Raw genomic sequence first — 14,078 nt, 5'->3', positions numbered from 1 at the left:
TCTCTTTGACTTATGAAGTGTGTGCACCTCGTGTCTCTCCATTAATATGCAGGCATATGTAATAAGTCTAGTCTAATTTAACAGGTTTGCATCTTCCTTACGTGAAACATGAGTTTCATATCTTGCGTAACTTTTCGGTCTTTTTTATTTTTCTATAGTAAAAAATCGATACTTGAAATTTTTGATAGGTTAATGTAATAATATGACATAGAATAAGTTGATAAAAGAAACATGTTGATGAGAAAAAGAAATAAAATGAATTTATAGATGTGATTGTGGAGTGAATGTGAGACCATTAACAAAAATAGAAAAATACAAACATATTTTTTTTAATTTGAGCTTTTTACAGAAAAAAGAGACATAAGTTTTGTTAAAAATTAATTTGTGCAAAGTTTCTATTATAAACAACAAATTTAAAATCGTATGGTCTGAAAATATGAGTTTATGAAGTCAAAGTCGTCGTAGAGGACATATACCCGTATCACAATTTGTCATCAAGTATAAAATTTTGTACTCTATTTTTGTACAGATCGGGTATAAAATGTTGTAGTGGTAGAGAATGAACAGATCAAAATTTGTACGTGTTGGTGAAGCAATCAAATTTAAAGGTAGTACTTTTTTTTGTCCTAAATACCGGTTATATTATAATTATTGATATTATTTATCTTTTACGTTTATTTTATATATATTGTGGTTAATGTATAAGAAAAAATATAGTCAAGTAATATTTTGTTTGAATCATCTAATTACATATTTTAATCACATTAGCTTTCTACAATAAAAAATATATTAAATTGTATAAATTTAAATATTATAAGTATAATAAAATTAAACAAACTATTTCATCGATAATTATATTTTTCCACACAACATCTTACTGTTACTTATACAGTTATACTATTAGAGGTGATATTAATTAATTATTATATGGCCATATGGCCCATACCCATACAACCAAACCACACTTGTGGTCACGTACTTAATTCGATTTTGCAGAACTTAGGGATTGCCACTTGAAAAATGATTGGCTATTTAACAAGTAGTACATTTATACTTCTTCTTTTTATTTGTTGTTTTCATTAAGAATTTTTTCATTTATTTCATAAATTTTGAATAAAAATAACCTTATTTATACTCACTTTAATATTTTTTGAATGCTTACCCATATATCTTCCACCAACTCCAATTTAACATTTTTATATTCCTTATGGTCCCCATATGTTTCCCACTAACTTTATAAAACTATTTTTTATTAGTTGTGGTGTCCTTATATTTTTTCCACTAACTTTCTTTTAATATTTTAATGCTTATGGTCCCTACTTTTCTCCAGTTAAATTAATTTTTCAATTAAATAATATATCCATTATCTAAAATTTTTTCTTAATTACCGTGAATATTTTTTATGGAAACTTTATTAAGGAACGGAATGAGTACTTTATAGACTATTCAATACGACAAACTTTAATATATAGAAGGAAGTACTTCTATATATGAACTTGCATTTAGGTTAAACTTTTAAGTTTAAATATCTAATATCTATCGTAAAAAAAAAAATTCATTGGTTATTTTTTTCTTTTCAAACATTCTTTCACATAAAATCCTATAATATTTTTGACATAAAAGTATATTAATGTAAATCATAAATACATATAATGCTTAAATAAAGCTATGTTATGGAAGTGAAAAGGAAAATAAAAGAAAAGAGAATTCATTGTAGCTTAAAGTGAAAAAAAAAAAAAAAAAAGTTTGTGTTTGTGTATTTTGTATGCAACAAATTAGAAGATATCCATTTAATTAATTTCTTTTATTTTTAAAGAGAATATTTGCACTACAAGAACAAAAGAACCTCAATTCTGTGGCAATACACTATTTAACGTTACCCAAATTTTTTGAATCCCCGATTCCCTTTTTTTGCTAGATTTTGTTCATGTACATTTGCCAATATATTAGTTTCATCCTTAATCTTTGTAGTTATACACAATAAAATATTAGTAAATTTATATTAAGACAAATAAAATAAAATTTTACGTGATTATTTTTTAAATTAATGATAAATTGTACAAAATACAAATTCAGATAAATAATAATAAATAATGTAGAATTGTAGCAGAGAAAGGGGACAGAGGTGTACTCCTTACATTAAAAAAAATAAAAATATTAAAATAAATGAAAATAGATAAAAAATAAATAAATAAATACGTCCAATTTTTAAATATATCTTGTTTTTAATATTCAAAACAAAGCAAGTTCATGTTATTAACTTTGTTGTTGTTGTTATTGTTATCCATATCTAAAATGAACCCAACACAAAATCTTTAAGGACAATTGAGACGAGGATTTAGGTTTTTAGAAAATTAGAAACAAGTTATTATTACATTTTGACCAATTAAAAGCACTGAAATTTAGTTAATACTATGATGGATAGATAAGAAATCAAGATTTCAGGGAAAAGTTAGGAGTTGCACCTCTTTTCGTAAAGATGTGGGAGAACAGGTTGAGATGGTTTGGACATATGCAGAGAATGACACATGACGCCTCAGTAAGAAGGATCGAATGCATCATAGTGCAGAGCAAGAGAAATCGAGGAAGAACTAGGAGAACGTGGGAGGAACAGATTAAAAGTGACATGCATGAACTTCATCTCTCCAAGGACCTGACCAGGGATAGGGGCAGTTGGCGGCGCCTTATCCACATCTTAGATTACGAAACCCGTCTCTTTTACCCGGCGTTTGTTATTGTTCATTGCTTTTAATTATCGCTCTTTATCTCCATCTTTACTTTTATTTAATTTTTAGTTATTTGTACATATTCTATTTATTTTATTTGTAAGTTGCAGGTTTCTCTCTCTCTGAAGACCTTTCTCGAGTCGAGGGACTCTTCGACTGCACTCTCCTTTATGGGTATGATGAGCTGCTGTCGTTCTTCCCTCCCAAGACCCTGACCATAGTTTTCTATGAGCGGGATACCCTGGATATTATGATGATGATGAAATTTGGTTAAGTATAACATATACTGAATTAGGGATGCAAACGGGGGCGGGGCGGGGCGGGTATTGGCGTTACCATCCCCATCCCCATCTGGTAAATCAATCCCCATCCCCATCCCCATCCCCATCCCCGCGGCGGGTATAATTTTTTCCCCGTCCCCGCCCCGATGGGTTTGTACCTAATACCATCCCCATCCCCATCCCCATCTGGGTATCCATCCCCGTCTAATACCCATTTTACCCGCCCCACCACCCGTCAAATCCCCGCTTAATACTCATCTGTGTCACATATTTATTTTCAAATCCCCATCTAATCATCACTTAATATTGCCTACCTCTACACAACTCGTAATGAATATAAACAAATTTTATTGAGAAAAAAGGATAAAAAATAGACAAAACATGATTATAAACCTTACTCTAAAAAACATGATCTTAGACCTTAAAAGAAATATAAAAACGGGGTTTTTAAAGTTTTTTAAAAAATTTGAAAATAATTCAAGGTTTTCAGAAATTTGAAAAATAATTTAGGGTATTCCAATTCTCAAAATTTGTACGTTTCGTTAGGCGGGGCGGGGATGGGGCGGGTATCACCTAAAACCCATCCCCGCGGTGGGTATGAATTTTATACCCGTACCCGCCCCATGACCCATCAAACCGGGACCCATCCCCGCCCCGATGGGGCGGGGATGGGGCGGGTCTCCTATTAGACCCGCCCCGCCTGCATCCCTATACTGAATTGAAGAAAATATCATTTATTGCAAATTGAAGGAATTAGCTTCATTTTTTTTAATCTTACCCCCTAAAATTTTAGCTCACCACTAATTTTAATACTCCATATGAGTATCTTTTCCATTACTTTTCTTTATTATCCATACTAAGATTTTTTGACATCTATTTTAGAATAAAAATTAAAATCTCAAAATCCTTCTTATTTTCCTCCATCAAGCAATTCTAACAATTAGATTGAATAATGAACTATCCATTATATTTTAAGTAATAAAGAAAATCCTAAAATCAATTTTAATAGGAACGGATAATGTGTAATCCATCAATCAATATATATTTATATATACTCCTTCAATCCGTTTAAAATTGTGATAAATCTCCTAAAAAAAATTCTAACATACTTTCTCCGTTTCATAATTCTTGCTACTGAGTAGGACATCTTATGTGAAAAAATATCTCCATCACTAACAAGTATTATGAAACGGAAAAAATACAAAACTTAAATATTAGAAACACCGGAGTGGGTGAGTACGCATTAGTTTTAAGAGTAGGTTGTACGTAACAATCTGACTGTGGAATGTCATAAAATAGTATGCAAATTAAAATTATTTTATTTTTTGTGTAACCTGCTAAAATTATACTTCCTTTGGTTTTCATATCTTCTTTCCAAATAAAATTTTACGAATTTTAGTGTTTAATTTTGAATACGATTTCTTATCGATTTATAAGAAAAACATATTCATGTGAAATCTTATTAGATTCGTCTCAATATATACTTTTCAAATATCAACTTTTTAAAGCTTTTAAAAATTCACATTTAAAATTATTTGATTTTAAAGTTTATACGACAAGAATATTTAGAAACTGAGAGTAGATAACAGGACTTTCATTTAGTAGGTGCTATGTATTAGGTTAGCCATGCCTTTAATATTTTACCCGTATTGTTTCATTTTGTTGTCCCTACGTTTCCAATTTGATGTTTCATATAGACTATTTATGTAGATTAAGAAAAAAAAATTTAATAGGAGTAATAATAAATTAGATAGTAAATATGATTTTATGAAGTAATAAAATTACTGAAGAAAATGTGGGTACCATAAAATATTAAAATAAAATTATTGAAAAAATATATGAAGACCACAAGTATTATTGTTAAATAAAGTTTAAAAACAAGTGAGGACCATAAACTTGAAAAAAATAATTAAAATAAAGTTAGTAAGAATTGCGTACAAACTTTATTCGTTTAATAATATTTAAATTAAAAATAAATATGATATAAATGAAAATATTTTTTGTGAGAACATCATTTAGAAGTACCAAAATTCTAAATAACAACATCAAAAGGAAGTAATATTTAAACCTATACTCAGACTTTTATATTAAAAATTTATTAAAACATAAAATTAAGTTAAAAGCAAGTTTTGTTTAATAAATATTAGTTCAATTCAACAATAATATGTAGTGCAAAACATCAATTTATCAACAATGAATTAGTAATAAAAATTCAATATGTTGAATATGAGTTCTTTTGATATATAATATGTAAATTAACTTCAACAAAAAGAAATGTAAACTACGTATGGATTAGTGCGCAAGTATATTCTTATTAACATAATTAAAAGAAAATAAATTAATAATTTTGAGTCGACTCTTTGACCGCATCCTCCATCTTTCTTTATGAAGTATAAGTTGTCTTTTTTCTCTCTTTAAACCCTAATTTTAATTCTTATTAGCGAAATACAGTAAGTATGATGATAAATACATATTAATCCCTCGGCCCATCTCATTCTGCATCAGTTAGTCTCTTGAGAGACTGTCTCTTTGAGGGACATATCTCAAGCCCAAACCATTAAAGATTAATACATATTTATTGTATTCTTAATGTCTACTTATATTATCTTTAATACATACTTACCGTATCTTTAATGCCTACTTTCAATATGTTAAACGTTTACTTACATCATTCTTAATATCTACTTACTATATTTTAAAATATATATAATGGACAGGCCCAATTAGAGATAGTTACTCAAAAAAACCGTGTCCATGTGTGATTCTACATTAAACATTAAGCTCTTTTTCATTCGTAATAATGATGTCATTCCTAATAGAAGAAGTGTGTTTTATCATTTTTTGTTTGTCCAACGACGAAAAAGTAAATATAATGAATTAAATTAGTGAGGTGTTAAAAAATAAAAAAAATATATATAAAAATTAAAAGCAATGGGGTCATATTGATAACTAGAGATTTCACATATTTATTAAAATGAAAAAAATAAAAAATAGAACAAATTAAATGAAATAGATAATCAATTTGTAACTAACCTTTTTCATATAAGTGATTTTCTAGCTATAGACTACCTTTCTTCACTCAAATTGTTCTAGTCATTTAAATGAACAATTTAAATTAAATCAAGCAATAGAATTAATGAAATCAATACTTCAAATTAGAAAATGTAATTTTAAATATTCTGAATTAATTTTGTGATCAAAATTCTATCACCATCAAAATAACATAATACATTATATAAAAATTTTAAATATTTTGAGTACTATAAATAATTTTTAATATCACTGTTAATACCAACAATCAAACGAATTAAAAGATTATATGACAAGCTGAGACTTGTCAATTGTCAATTTGTCATTAAAATATGGAGATGGAGAAGCATACACGAAATGAACAGCTAGGTAATAGAGAATAGGTTCACTATAATACAGGACCACCATTAATTGATGATAATATTTCAATAAAATATAGTACTTTAAAATAAGTTATGAATTGAATTTTGTGTCAGTTGAAATTATTAATATTTTCTATAAATAATGTTTCGAGTTCAATCCTTCCCTAATGAATCATTTATTTTATTTTATTTTGATTTTAATTTTCTTTTTACATTCATATAATTTATTCTGACTTTTTATTTATTACCAATTTATATACTCATCCGTTCTTTAATGTTCTTACCATTTGAAATATTTCACCTTAAGCAAAGAGAAATTTACTTAAGGTTTTTAAGACATATTTAGAAGATAAAATATATTCATGTGAAATCTTATTAAATTCGTCTTGATGTATATTTTTTTATTATGTATTTTTTATAGTTTTTTAATATGCATATTTAGAGATATTAATATTTAAAATATACTTTAAAAATTATATAAAAAGTAAAGGAAAAAACGTTTCATTTTTGTTTTTGGAAGTGGAAAAGGAAGGAATAGTGTAAACATAGAGTAGAAGCAGGCGAATAAGTTGGATTTGAGGAAGAAAGAAAAGAATAAATAATAATAACCCGAAATGGTGGAGTGTAAATTGGGTGAGTTTCCCATTTATGTACGTGTTGCGTTTAAATGTTACATCCGGTAGGGGCTCCTCTTCGGGTCTCCTCTTTGGGGCTCCTCTTTGGGTCTCCTCTTTGGGGCTCCTCTTTGGGTCTCCTCTTTCTTCATTTTTGGATCTCCCTTTTTCTTCACCGACACATTTCAATTTACAAATACACTCACACATGTTATCTATGACTATGACTAGGAGTAGGGCTACTCATTTACATACTTACACCTTCTTACTTCTACTTACTCAACCCTACTAGTATATGCTACTAGCTAGCCTACTATTAATAATACTCTCATTTACTCCCTCCCTTCTTTTCAAATATTCACTCTTTTTATTGTTAGGTGTTTTATTTTTTTATTTAATTTAGTTAGTTTTATTGCTATTTTAGATATGTTATTTTTACTAATTTACCTTTATTAAACCTAATTTTTTCATACCTCTACACCTATTAACTCCACTTTACCCTTATTAAAATTTAAAAATACTATACTTTTCTCGTTCACATGTAGTCTCATTTGACCACCTAAAAAAATGTGAAAAGTCAAATGGGACACATTGAGTGAATAGGAGGGAGTATAAAATTTACGAATTTCAGTGTCAAATTTTAACTACGATTTCCCTCCGTTCTTCTCAAATAGAATTTATGAATTTTAATATCAAACTTTAACTTTGATTTCTCATCGATCTATAAGAAAAAATTTATTTATGTGGAATCTTATTAAATTCGTCTTAATATATACTTTCTAAATATCAACTTTTTAGAATTTTTAAAAACTCATAATAAAAATTATTTAATTTTAAAATTCGCATTAGGATTTGACAAAAAAGTGAATGATAAGAACATTTAAAAACAGAGGGACTATTATTTTATTTCCCCGTTATACTTGCTACATTACAAGATAATGCATTATTCGTTCATCACCCTTAATTTGTGATTAGTTTTTAATCTATAAGTTGAAATATAATCAAGTGAGATCTTGTTTGATTCTCTCAACGCAAAGATTATAAATATTAAATTTTTTAAATTTTTTATTATACATAATTAAAAAAATTAAGGATTGAATTAGTATATTAAATTGCTTAAAAAGCTAAAAGTTATAACTATTTTAGAATGGAAGAATTATATTAATGGTTGTCCTCCATTTCATTGGCATATTTTAATTATAATGCACAACTAAATCATGACATTTAATAGTAGGTATTTTTAAGTGTTGTAATAAGTGTTATAAACACTTAATATAATTACTTTAAGTATTAAAATATGTATTTTTTTAGTATTAATAAAGTATGTGTTTTTAGTAATTTTATTTGAAATATTAAAGTATGTATTTTTAGTAAAGTAACTGTTTTAACATTTCATCCAAAAAGTGAATGAGATGCCTTTAATTTTAAGTAGTAAATTAGGTATGCTTTAAGTTTTCTAAAGTATTAAAATTATTGTTTTAAGTATTTAAAGTTGATATTTTAAGTAATAAAATAAGGTAGGTGTTTTAAACATTTAATATGTATTTTTTAAGTACTTGTGTTTTTGCGTATTTAATTAGATAATAAAATTAAAGAATTTTAAATGATCAAATTACTATATTTTAACACATGACATTTAAAAGTAATAAGAAAGTTTTTAAACAATACAAAATAGTTATTTTTACATACTAAAGTATACGTTTTAAGAAATCAGTATGTTTTTAAGAAAAACTCAAATTCATTTGTTCTTCCGTTTCATCATCACCTTCTTCACCCTACAACATATTCATTGGCATTATCAATATTATTAATTTGTTTATCATTTCTTCATTATTTTATTTTCAAGAACCTTCAATTGTTTTTGCATAATTGTTTCATAAATTTTGAAAAGTAAACATATTAAATTCAAGCATAAAACCCTCCAAATTTTTTCTTGATTATTGAATAATTCGATTGAAAAATGCGATTTAATTATGTTTTGTGGAATTTTTTATTTGTCTGTAAGGTTGAATAAACGATTGTATCTATAACTCATGTTGACACTACAACAAAAATTTTCATGTACTTTAGTCTCTTAATTAAACAATATTTATTAGCCAATAATAAAAGATCTTTCTAATTAAATAAATGGTAAAGATTTTATGAGGAAAACATAAAAATACCTCTGAGAAGAACATTTATGAAAGGAGGAAGTGTATACTATGACGGTGCAAGAAAATAAACAAAATGTAATCAAAGAAAGACAATTATGCAACAGATTGAGTTATCTTCATTAACAATTTGCCAAGTACAGAATATAGTATAGGGCTAGGATTTCTAAACACTATTACAGTTACATGGCTAATCCTGTTGAGAATAAATGGGCCATAACTGATAACACTACAGAAAGGAGAGCACACATCAGTAAAAAAACCTAACAGTAACACCTAAAAAAGGAAATTAGTAGTATAGAATTTTACACTATGGAGGGCTTTATTTTCGAGTCTTTATCCTGATTCTTAATTTGTGACCTGAGCTACCTTCAGGCACTCCAGGTTTAGGATCACTTGTTTTTAAGACCAATTTGGGTTCATTTGGTTTTAATCTAACAATGGCTTCCCGGTGTTCAAGATCGGCCCTACTTTTCGACAATGGTTCTAATGGAGCATCCAGATTCAAAGGTCTATCCTTGAGACTATTTATCGTAGGCTCTTCATTTCTACCCATACATTCAGTTGAAACGGACATTGTATCGGGATTGTGCAATCTTTTTTCATTCTCTACCCTTCTGTACTCATCCCCTGATATAGTCTTCCTTTCCTCGTTCAACAATTTTGCCATTTCCTTTTCCCTTTGTTTCTTCGCTTTCTTTAAACGCTTCTTTTCTAAATATTCAGGATCATCCCGGTGGCTTTTATGGTCATCCCTCTTTCTTCTCTTATCCTTGTCTTTCTTCTTTGATTTCTCTTTACCATGGGATAATGGATTGGCTGAAACCCCATCGACATCTTCAGCAGCTTCGGACAATGACTGAAACTCATGTTTTTGTATTTCAGACTTCGGGAGGATATCTTTAGCAATACTGAGTGATAATCGATCATCAAGTTGTTGCAGTGCTGGAGTGCTGGAATCAGCAGTGCACACGAGTTGTTGCGGTGGTGGAATGCTGCTAGAATCAGCAGTGCACAAAAGCTCTTTTCCAAACTCATCACCGTCTTCTCTAACTGGTTTGGCACTGCCAATACTGGCTGTCATATGGGACCCACGACCCTGGCATGAATTTACTTCTTCGGTAATTTGATTGCTTACACTAACAGTAGCTTCTGTCAAATTTCTTTGTGGTGCATCAACAGAAAGAGAACTGCTAGCCACTGGATTAGTTTCAATGCCAGGCTGAGATCTTTCTTGGGTCAAAATGTCAACCTTCTCGCTTTTATTGGATGTCGTTTGCTTCACCCGGATCTTAAGAACTGGTAACTTCCGATCTTGACTAGTTGAAACAGTATCTGCCTCTCTCAAAACTTCTTGAGCTGGCATCAAATTCACCCGACTATTAGAGAGAGTATCAGCGTCCCTCAGAGCTTCATGCGCAGGTGTCGTTGTTTGCCCCAAACCATTAGAATTAGCAAATGCATCTTTGAAAGCTTCTGGAGCATCTCCAACTCCAAGAGCTACCGGTTCTAGATCCACATGAACCCCAGTTGTATTGGACACCACATAAACATCTTTGAAAGCTTCCAAAGCTGGTATTTTCTGTGGCTGACTATCGGAAATGATATCTACATCTCCGCATGTTTCTTGCACCATCAAACCACCCTGGCGAGGGCTCTGAATTTCAATAAGAGGCTCTATGGGCTTAATTTGATTGATAAAAGCTAAAAAATTGTTCCTCTGCTCACTGCAAATCTCTGCATGGCCAGATTGACGCATGTGATCTCTGGGGATAGCATATAGAGTCGGACGCCTGAAATAAAGGTAAAATGTTTAAATGCAAAAAACCATGCTGTTGCATAGATGGGGTAGCAAATTACCAGCAACTATCCCCCAGTCCTTTAAACTCTTCCAAGTTCCAATCCTAATCCCAAAATGAAAACATATACTTATGTATACATGTATAATAAATGCCATAAAAAAAACAATTGATTCTAAAATATATTACAAAGTACAAATAACATAAAACACTCCATAAAGCCATGTATCTGGACAAAACATTCAACATCAGTCAATGCCTGTAAAGGTTTCTATGAAAACAAGCACAAAAATGTAATTATATTAATGAAGAGAATTGCTAGTAGAAAAACAATTTCAATTTTTAGAACAAGACTGGGCAGTTATTGAATAACAGATAAATTGATGTATCCTAGTAATGAGACAACTAAAGGAGAATAGAGAGGATCAAAGTTGGGCAATGTCAACACAATTTAAATTGCGAACCACAAAGGTAATGTAAGAGCAAGCAAACAGAGACCTCACCAATCTTGATAATAAGTGATTTAATAATAATCATAGAAATTATCATTTGGTATACGATTAACGATTGCAACAGCGAAAGGCCAGCAGCAATGATATATCTATAGGTGACTAGAGAATAGACGGTAATGCTCCCAATGGTAATGTAAGAGCAAGGCAAACAGAGACCTCATCAATCATTTAGGTATGTGATTAACAATTGAAACAGCGATCGGCCAGCAGCAATAATATATCTATAGGTGACTAGATAAATTCCCGCTCCGATGTACATGGTAATCCACTTACTCTTCATGTATTTCAAATTATTTTGTGGTCATGAAACTTTATGAAGAAAAGAAAAATACTTCTATTTATTTTCATAATGACGAACATTGGCATGGGATTTCAAATTACAAACTAATCAGCACAAATGCTAATCACTACCACCTAGCAAAAAGACAATAAGGGTTGTTTCAGGAGAAAATAAAAGCCTAATCATATGAAGCACCACCATTAATGGCCCATTTGGTTATTGGTACTAAATGGGCCATTAATGGTATGCTTCATATAAGAAAAATGTTTATGATCAAAGCTTGTCCTGCACTGATTATTATTTTACTTCACAAAATCCATTCTCATCCATTACCCGTTGAAAACATGGTACTGGTATTAAATGGTGATTGAAAACTAATAAGAAAAACACATGCTTGAGAGTGAGAACTCCACCACCATGGAAATGACATTAACACATTTTATGAAAAATAAAAATATCTCATTCTCATTACCATCATTTTGATAACCAAACGCCTCATAAAGGAATTTAATACAAATTTGAAAGAGGATGCGAGAGGAACAGGAATTCCATGAATAAAAATTCGTAAAACAAGATCCTATCTTCTATTACCTGCACATCCTAACATCTTGAAGCCATATATAATTTAATGTGTATTAAAAAAGGAAAAGATGTCAATCAACTAACCTGCCAGAAAGGACTTGTAAAATGCAGAACAAGTGATGCCGAAGAAACACATTGTGGAATGCTACGCGACTTTCAAGCAAACGAAGCAAAGCAACAAGAGTTGGGCTCTTTAGATCATCACTAGAACCAGAGCCAGCACTAATTTGGCTCAGCCGGATCATATGTATGCCCAACTTTGCCTGCCCTGATAGAGATAAACATCAACATAAGAAAAAAGAAGAGCATAGAAAGAAGTAAATTATAAATTGAGGTTTAGAGAAGCACAGCCCACAGGAAACATACAAAAATCAATGACATAACAACATGCCATGTACTGACCAGTAAGATAAAATCACAATTCCCATAAGCATTCAGACTGCTCACTCCATTGTAAATAAGTTGGACAAAAAGACTCAGAGCTGTGCCAAATTTAACATTCTAGATTCTAGGAAATCAAATTCTGTTGCAAGGACTATTCAACTTGGAAAACTACTCATTTTTAGTATCACAAAACTCACAACGCATAACATTCATGAACAAACTGACTTCTAAAGCCCAAAGTACAACAAATAAAACCTTACTTTGATGGGATTTACATCTAAGATTACAGTGTGAAACCAACCAGGAAGCCTCTCTGTTTCTAAAGCCCAACGAAGTACAACAAAAATGCAGAGATAAGGACTCAAAAGAAATGTAAAAATTTATGGGTCTTATCATTTCAATAAAAATGTTTTTATTGCAAATGAATCGCATTTAAAACAAAGAACGTTAGCATAAACAGTCTCAAAAGAAATAGAATGATAACCTCTTAAGGATGATTCTTCCTCCAAAAATTTCATGAACAAAACCAATGCAGCATCTATACCCTTGTAGTAGAACTCAATATCAAGAAGAGCTCTCCTTGCCTCGATCCTGACTTGCCAAATGAGTTTGTAGTCCTGAAATGATTTGATCAATTCCCAAACACTATCCTGCAATAGGTTAAAGCCATCCATTAGAACAGAGGATGAGAGAGGCCATTAGTAGACAGCAATACGAAGTGTACAGCAACTCACAACAGGGATGAATTCTGAAAGCTTCAATGACATTTGAGTAATAGTTCTGATGCAACTGATTGTAAGGATCCCATTATAGCTTGGCATTAACCTGATGCATGTTAATCATAACATAAGCAATTCATATGCACGATACCAGCACACAAAAGAAGTAGCAAAAACACGGTTTACCTATCAAATTGCAGCAGCCGGTCAATCCTTTTAAGAAGAGACGATAAGCAAGATATGTTCTAAAAGCCAAAAAAAAAAAAACTAATCATATATCTTAAAAATGCTAACTTAAGAAAATAAAATTCAAAAGGGGATGCGGAATCATACTTTCACAAAGCATAAACACATAGTAGATCACAGGTCAATAGAACAATTATAAGTATATATAGTAGAGGGACAACACCAAATATGGAAATAATGCTGCAAATCTAAAATGAACAAATGATTCCTTAGACCAACAACATTAAACTTGAACTAATGACAAATACCAAGATTTACAAACCAATAGCATACATTAACTTGCAACAAGCCAACAACATCTTGCCATTTTCAGAATGCCAAGTGGCTACCGCTTAAGCAGAGTCTAGGGGCCACATGTACATCCCTTCCCAAGTAATAACAAAGAAGTTATTT

General features: G+C 30.3%; 1 protein-coding gene across 2 annotated transcripts in view; it reads right to left on the bottom strand.

The window, feature by feature from the left end:
* Nucleotides 1–9,259: 9,259 nt before the first annotated feature.
* The window catches only part of LOC130798451 (transcription initiation factor TFIID subunit 2), a 37,643-nt gene continuing 32,824 nt past the window's right edge, over nucleotides 9,260–14,078 (bottom strand). The window contains exons 21-25 of one of the 2 annotated variants that reach the window (XM_057661442.1): nucleotides 13,626–13,684; nucleotides 13,455–13,545; nucleotides 13,205–13,370; nucleotides 12,421–12,604; nucleotides 9,260–11,067 (exon numbers count right to left, since the gene is read on the bottom strand). In XM_057661442.1, the coding sequence (XP_057517425.1) occupies nucleotides 10,977–11,067; nucleotides 12,421–12,604; nucleotides 13,205–13,370; nucleotides 13,455–13,545; nucleotides 13,626–13,684 (591 nt within the window). In that variant the 3' untranslated portion in view covers nucleotides 9,260–10,976. The remainder of the gene's footprint in view (nucleotides 11,068–12,420; nucleotides 12,605–13,204; nucleotides 13,371–13,454; nucleotides 13,546–13,625; nucleotides 13,685–14,078) is intronic. The other variant, XM_057661441.1, reaches the window with a different exon arrangement.

Source organism: Amaranthus tricolor, chromosome 13, assembly GCF_026212465.1.
Source record: "Amaranthus tricolor cultivar Red isolate AtriRed21 chromosome 13, ASM2621246v1, whole genome shotgun sequence".
NCBI classification, from domain to species: domain Eukaryota; kingdom Viridiplantae; phylum Streptophyta; class Magnoliopsida; order Caryophyllales; family Amaranthaceae; genus Amaranthus; species Amaranthus tricolor.
The sequence above is the reverse complement of the archived record's forward strand: the minus strand, read 5'-3'. Positions and strand labels throughout refer to the sequence as shown.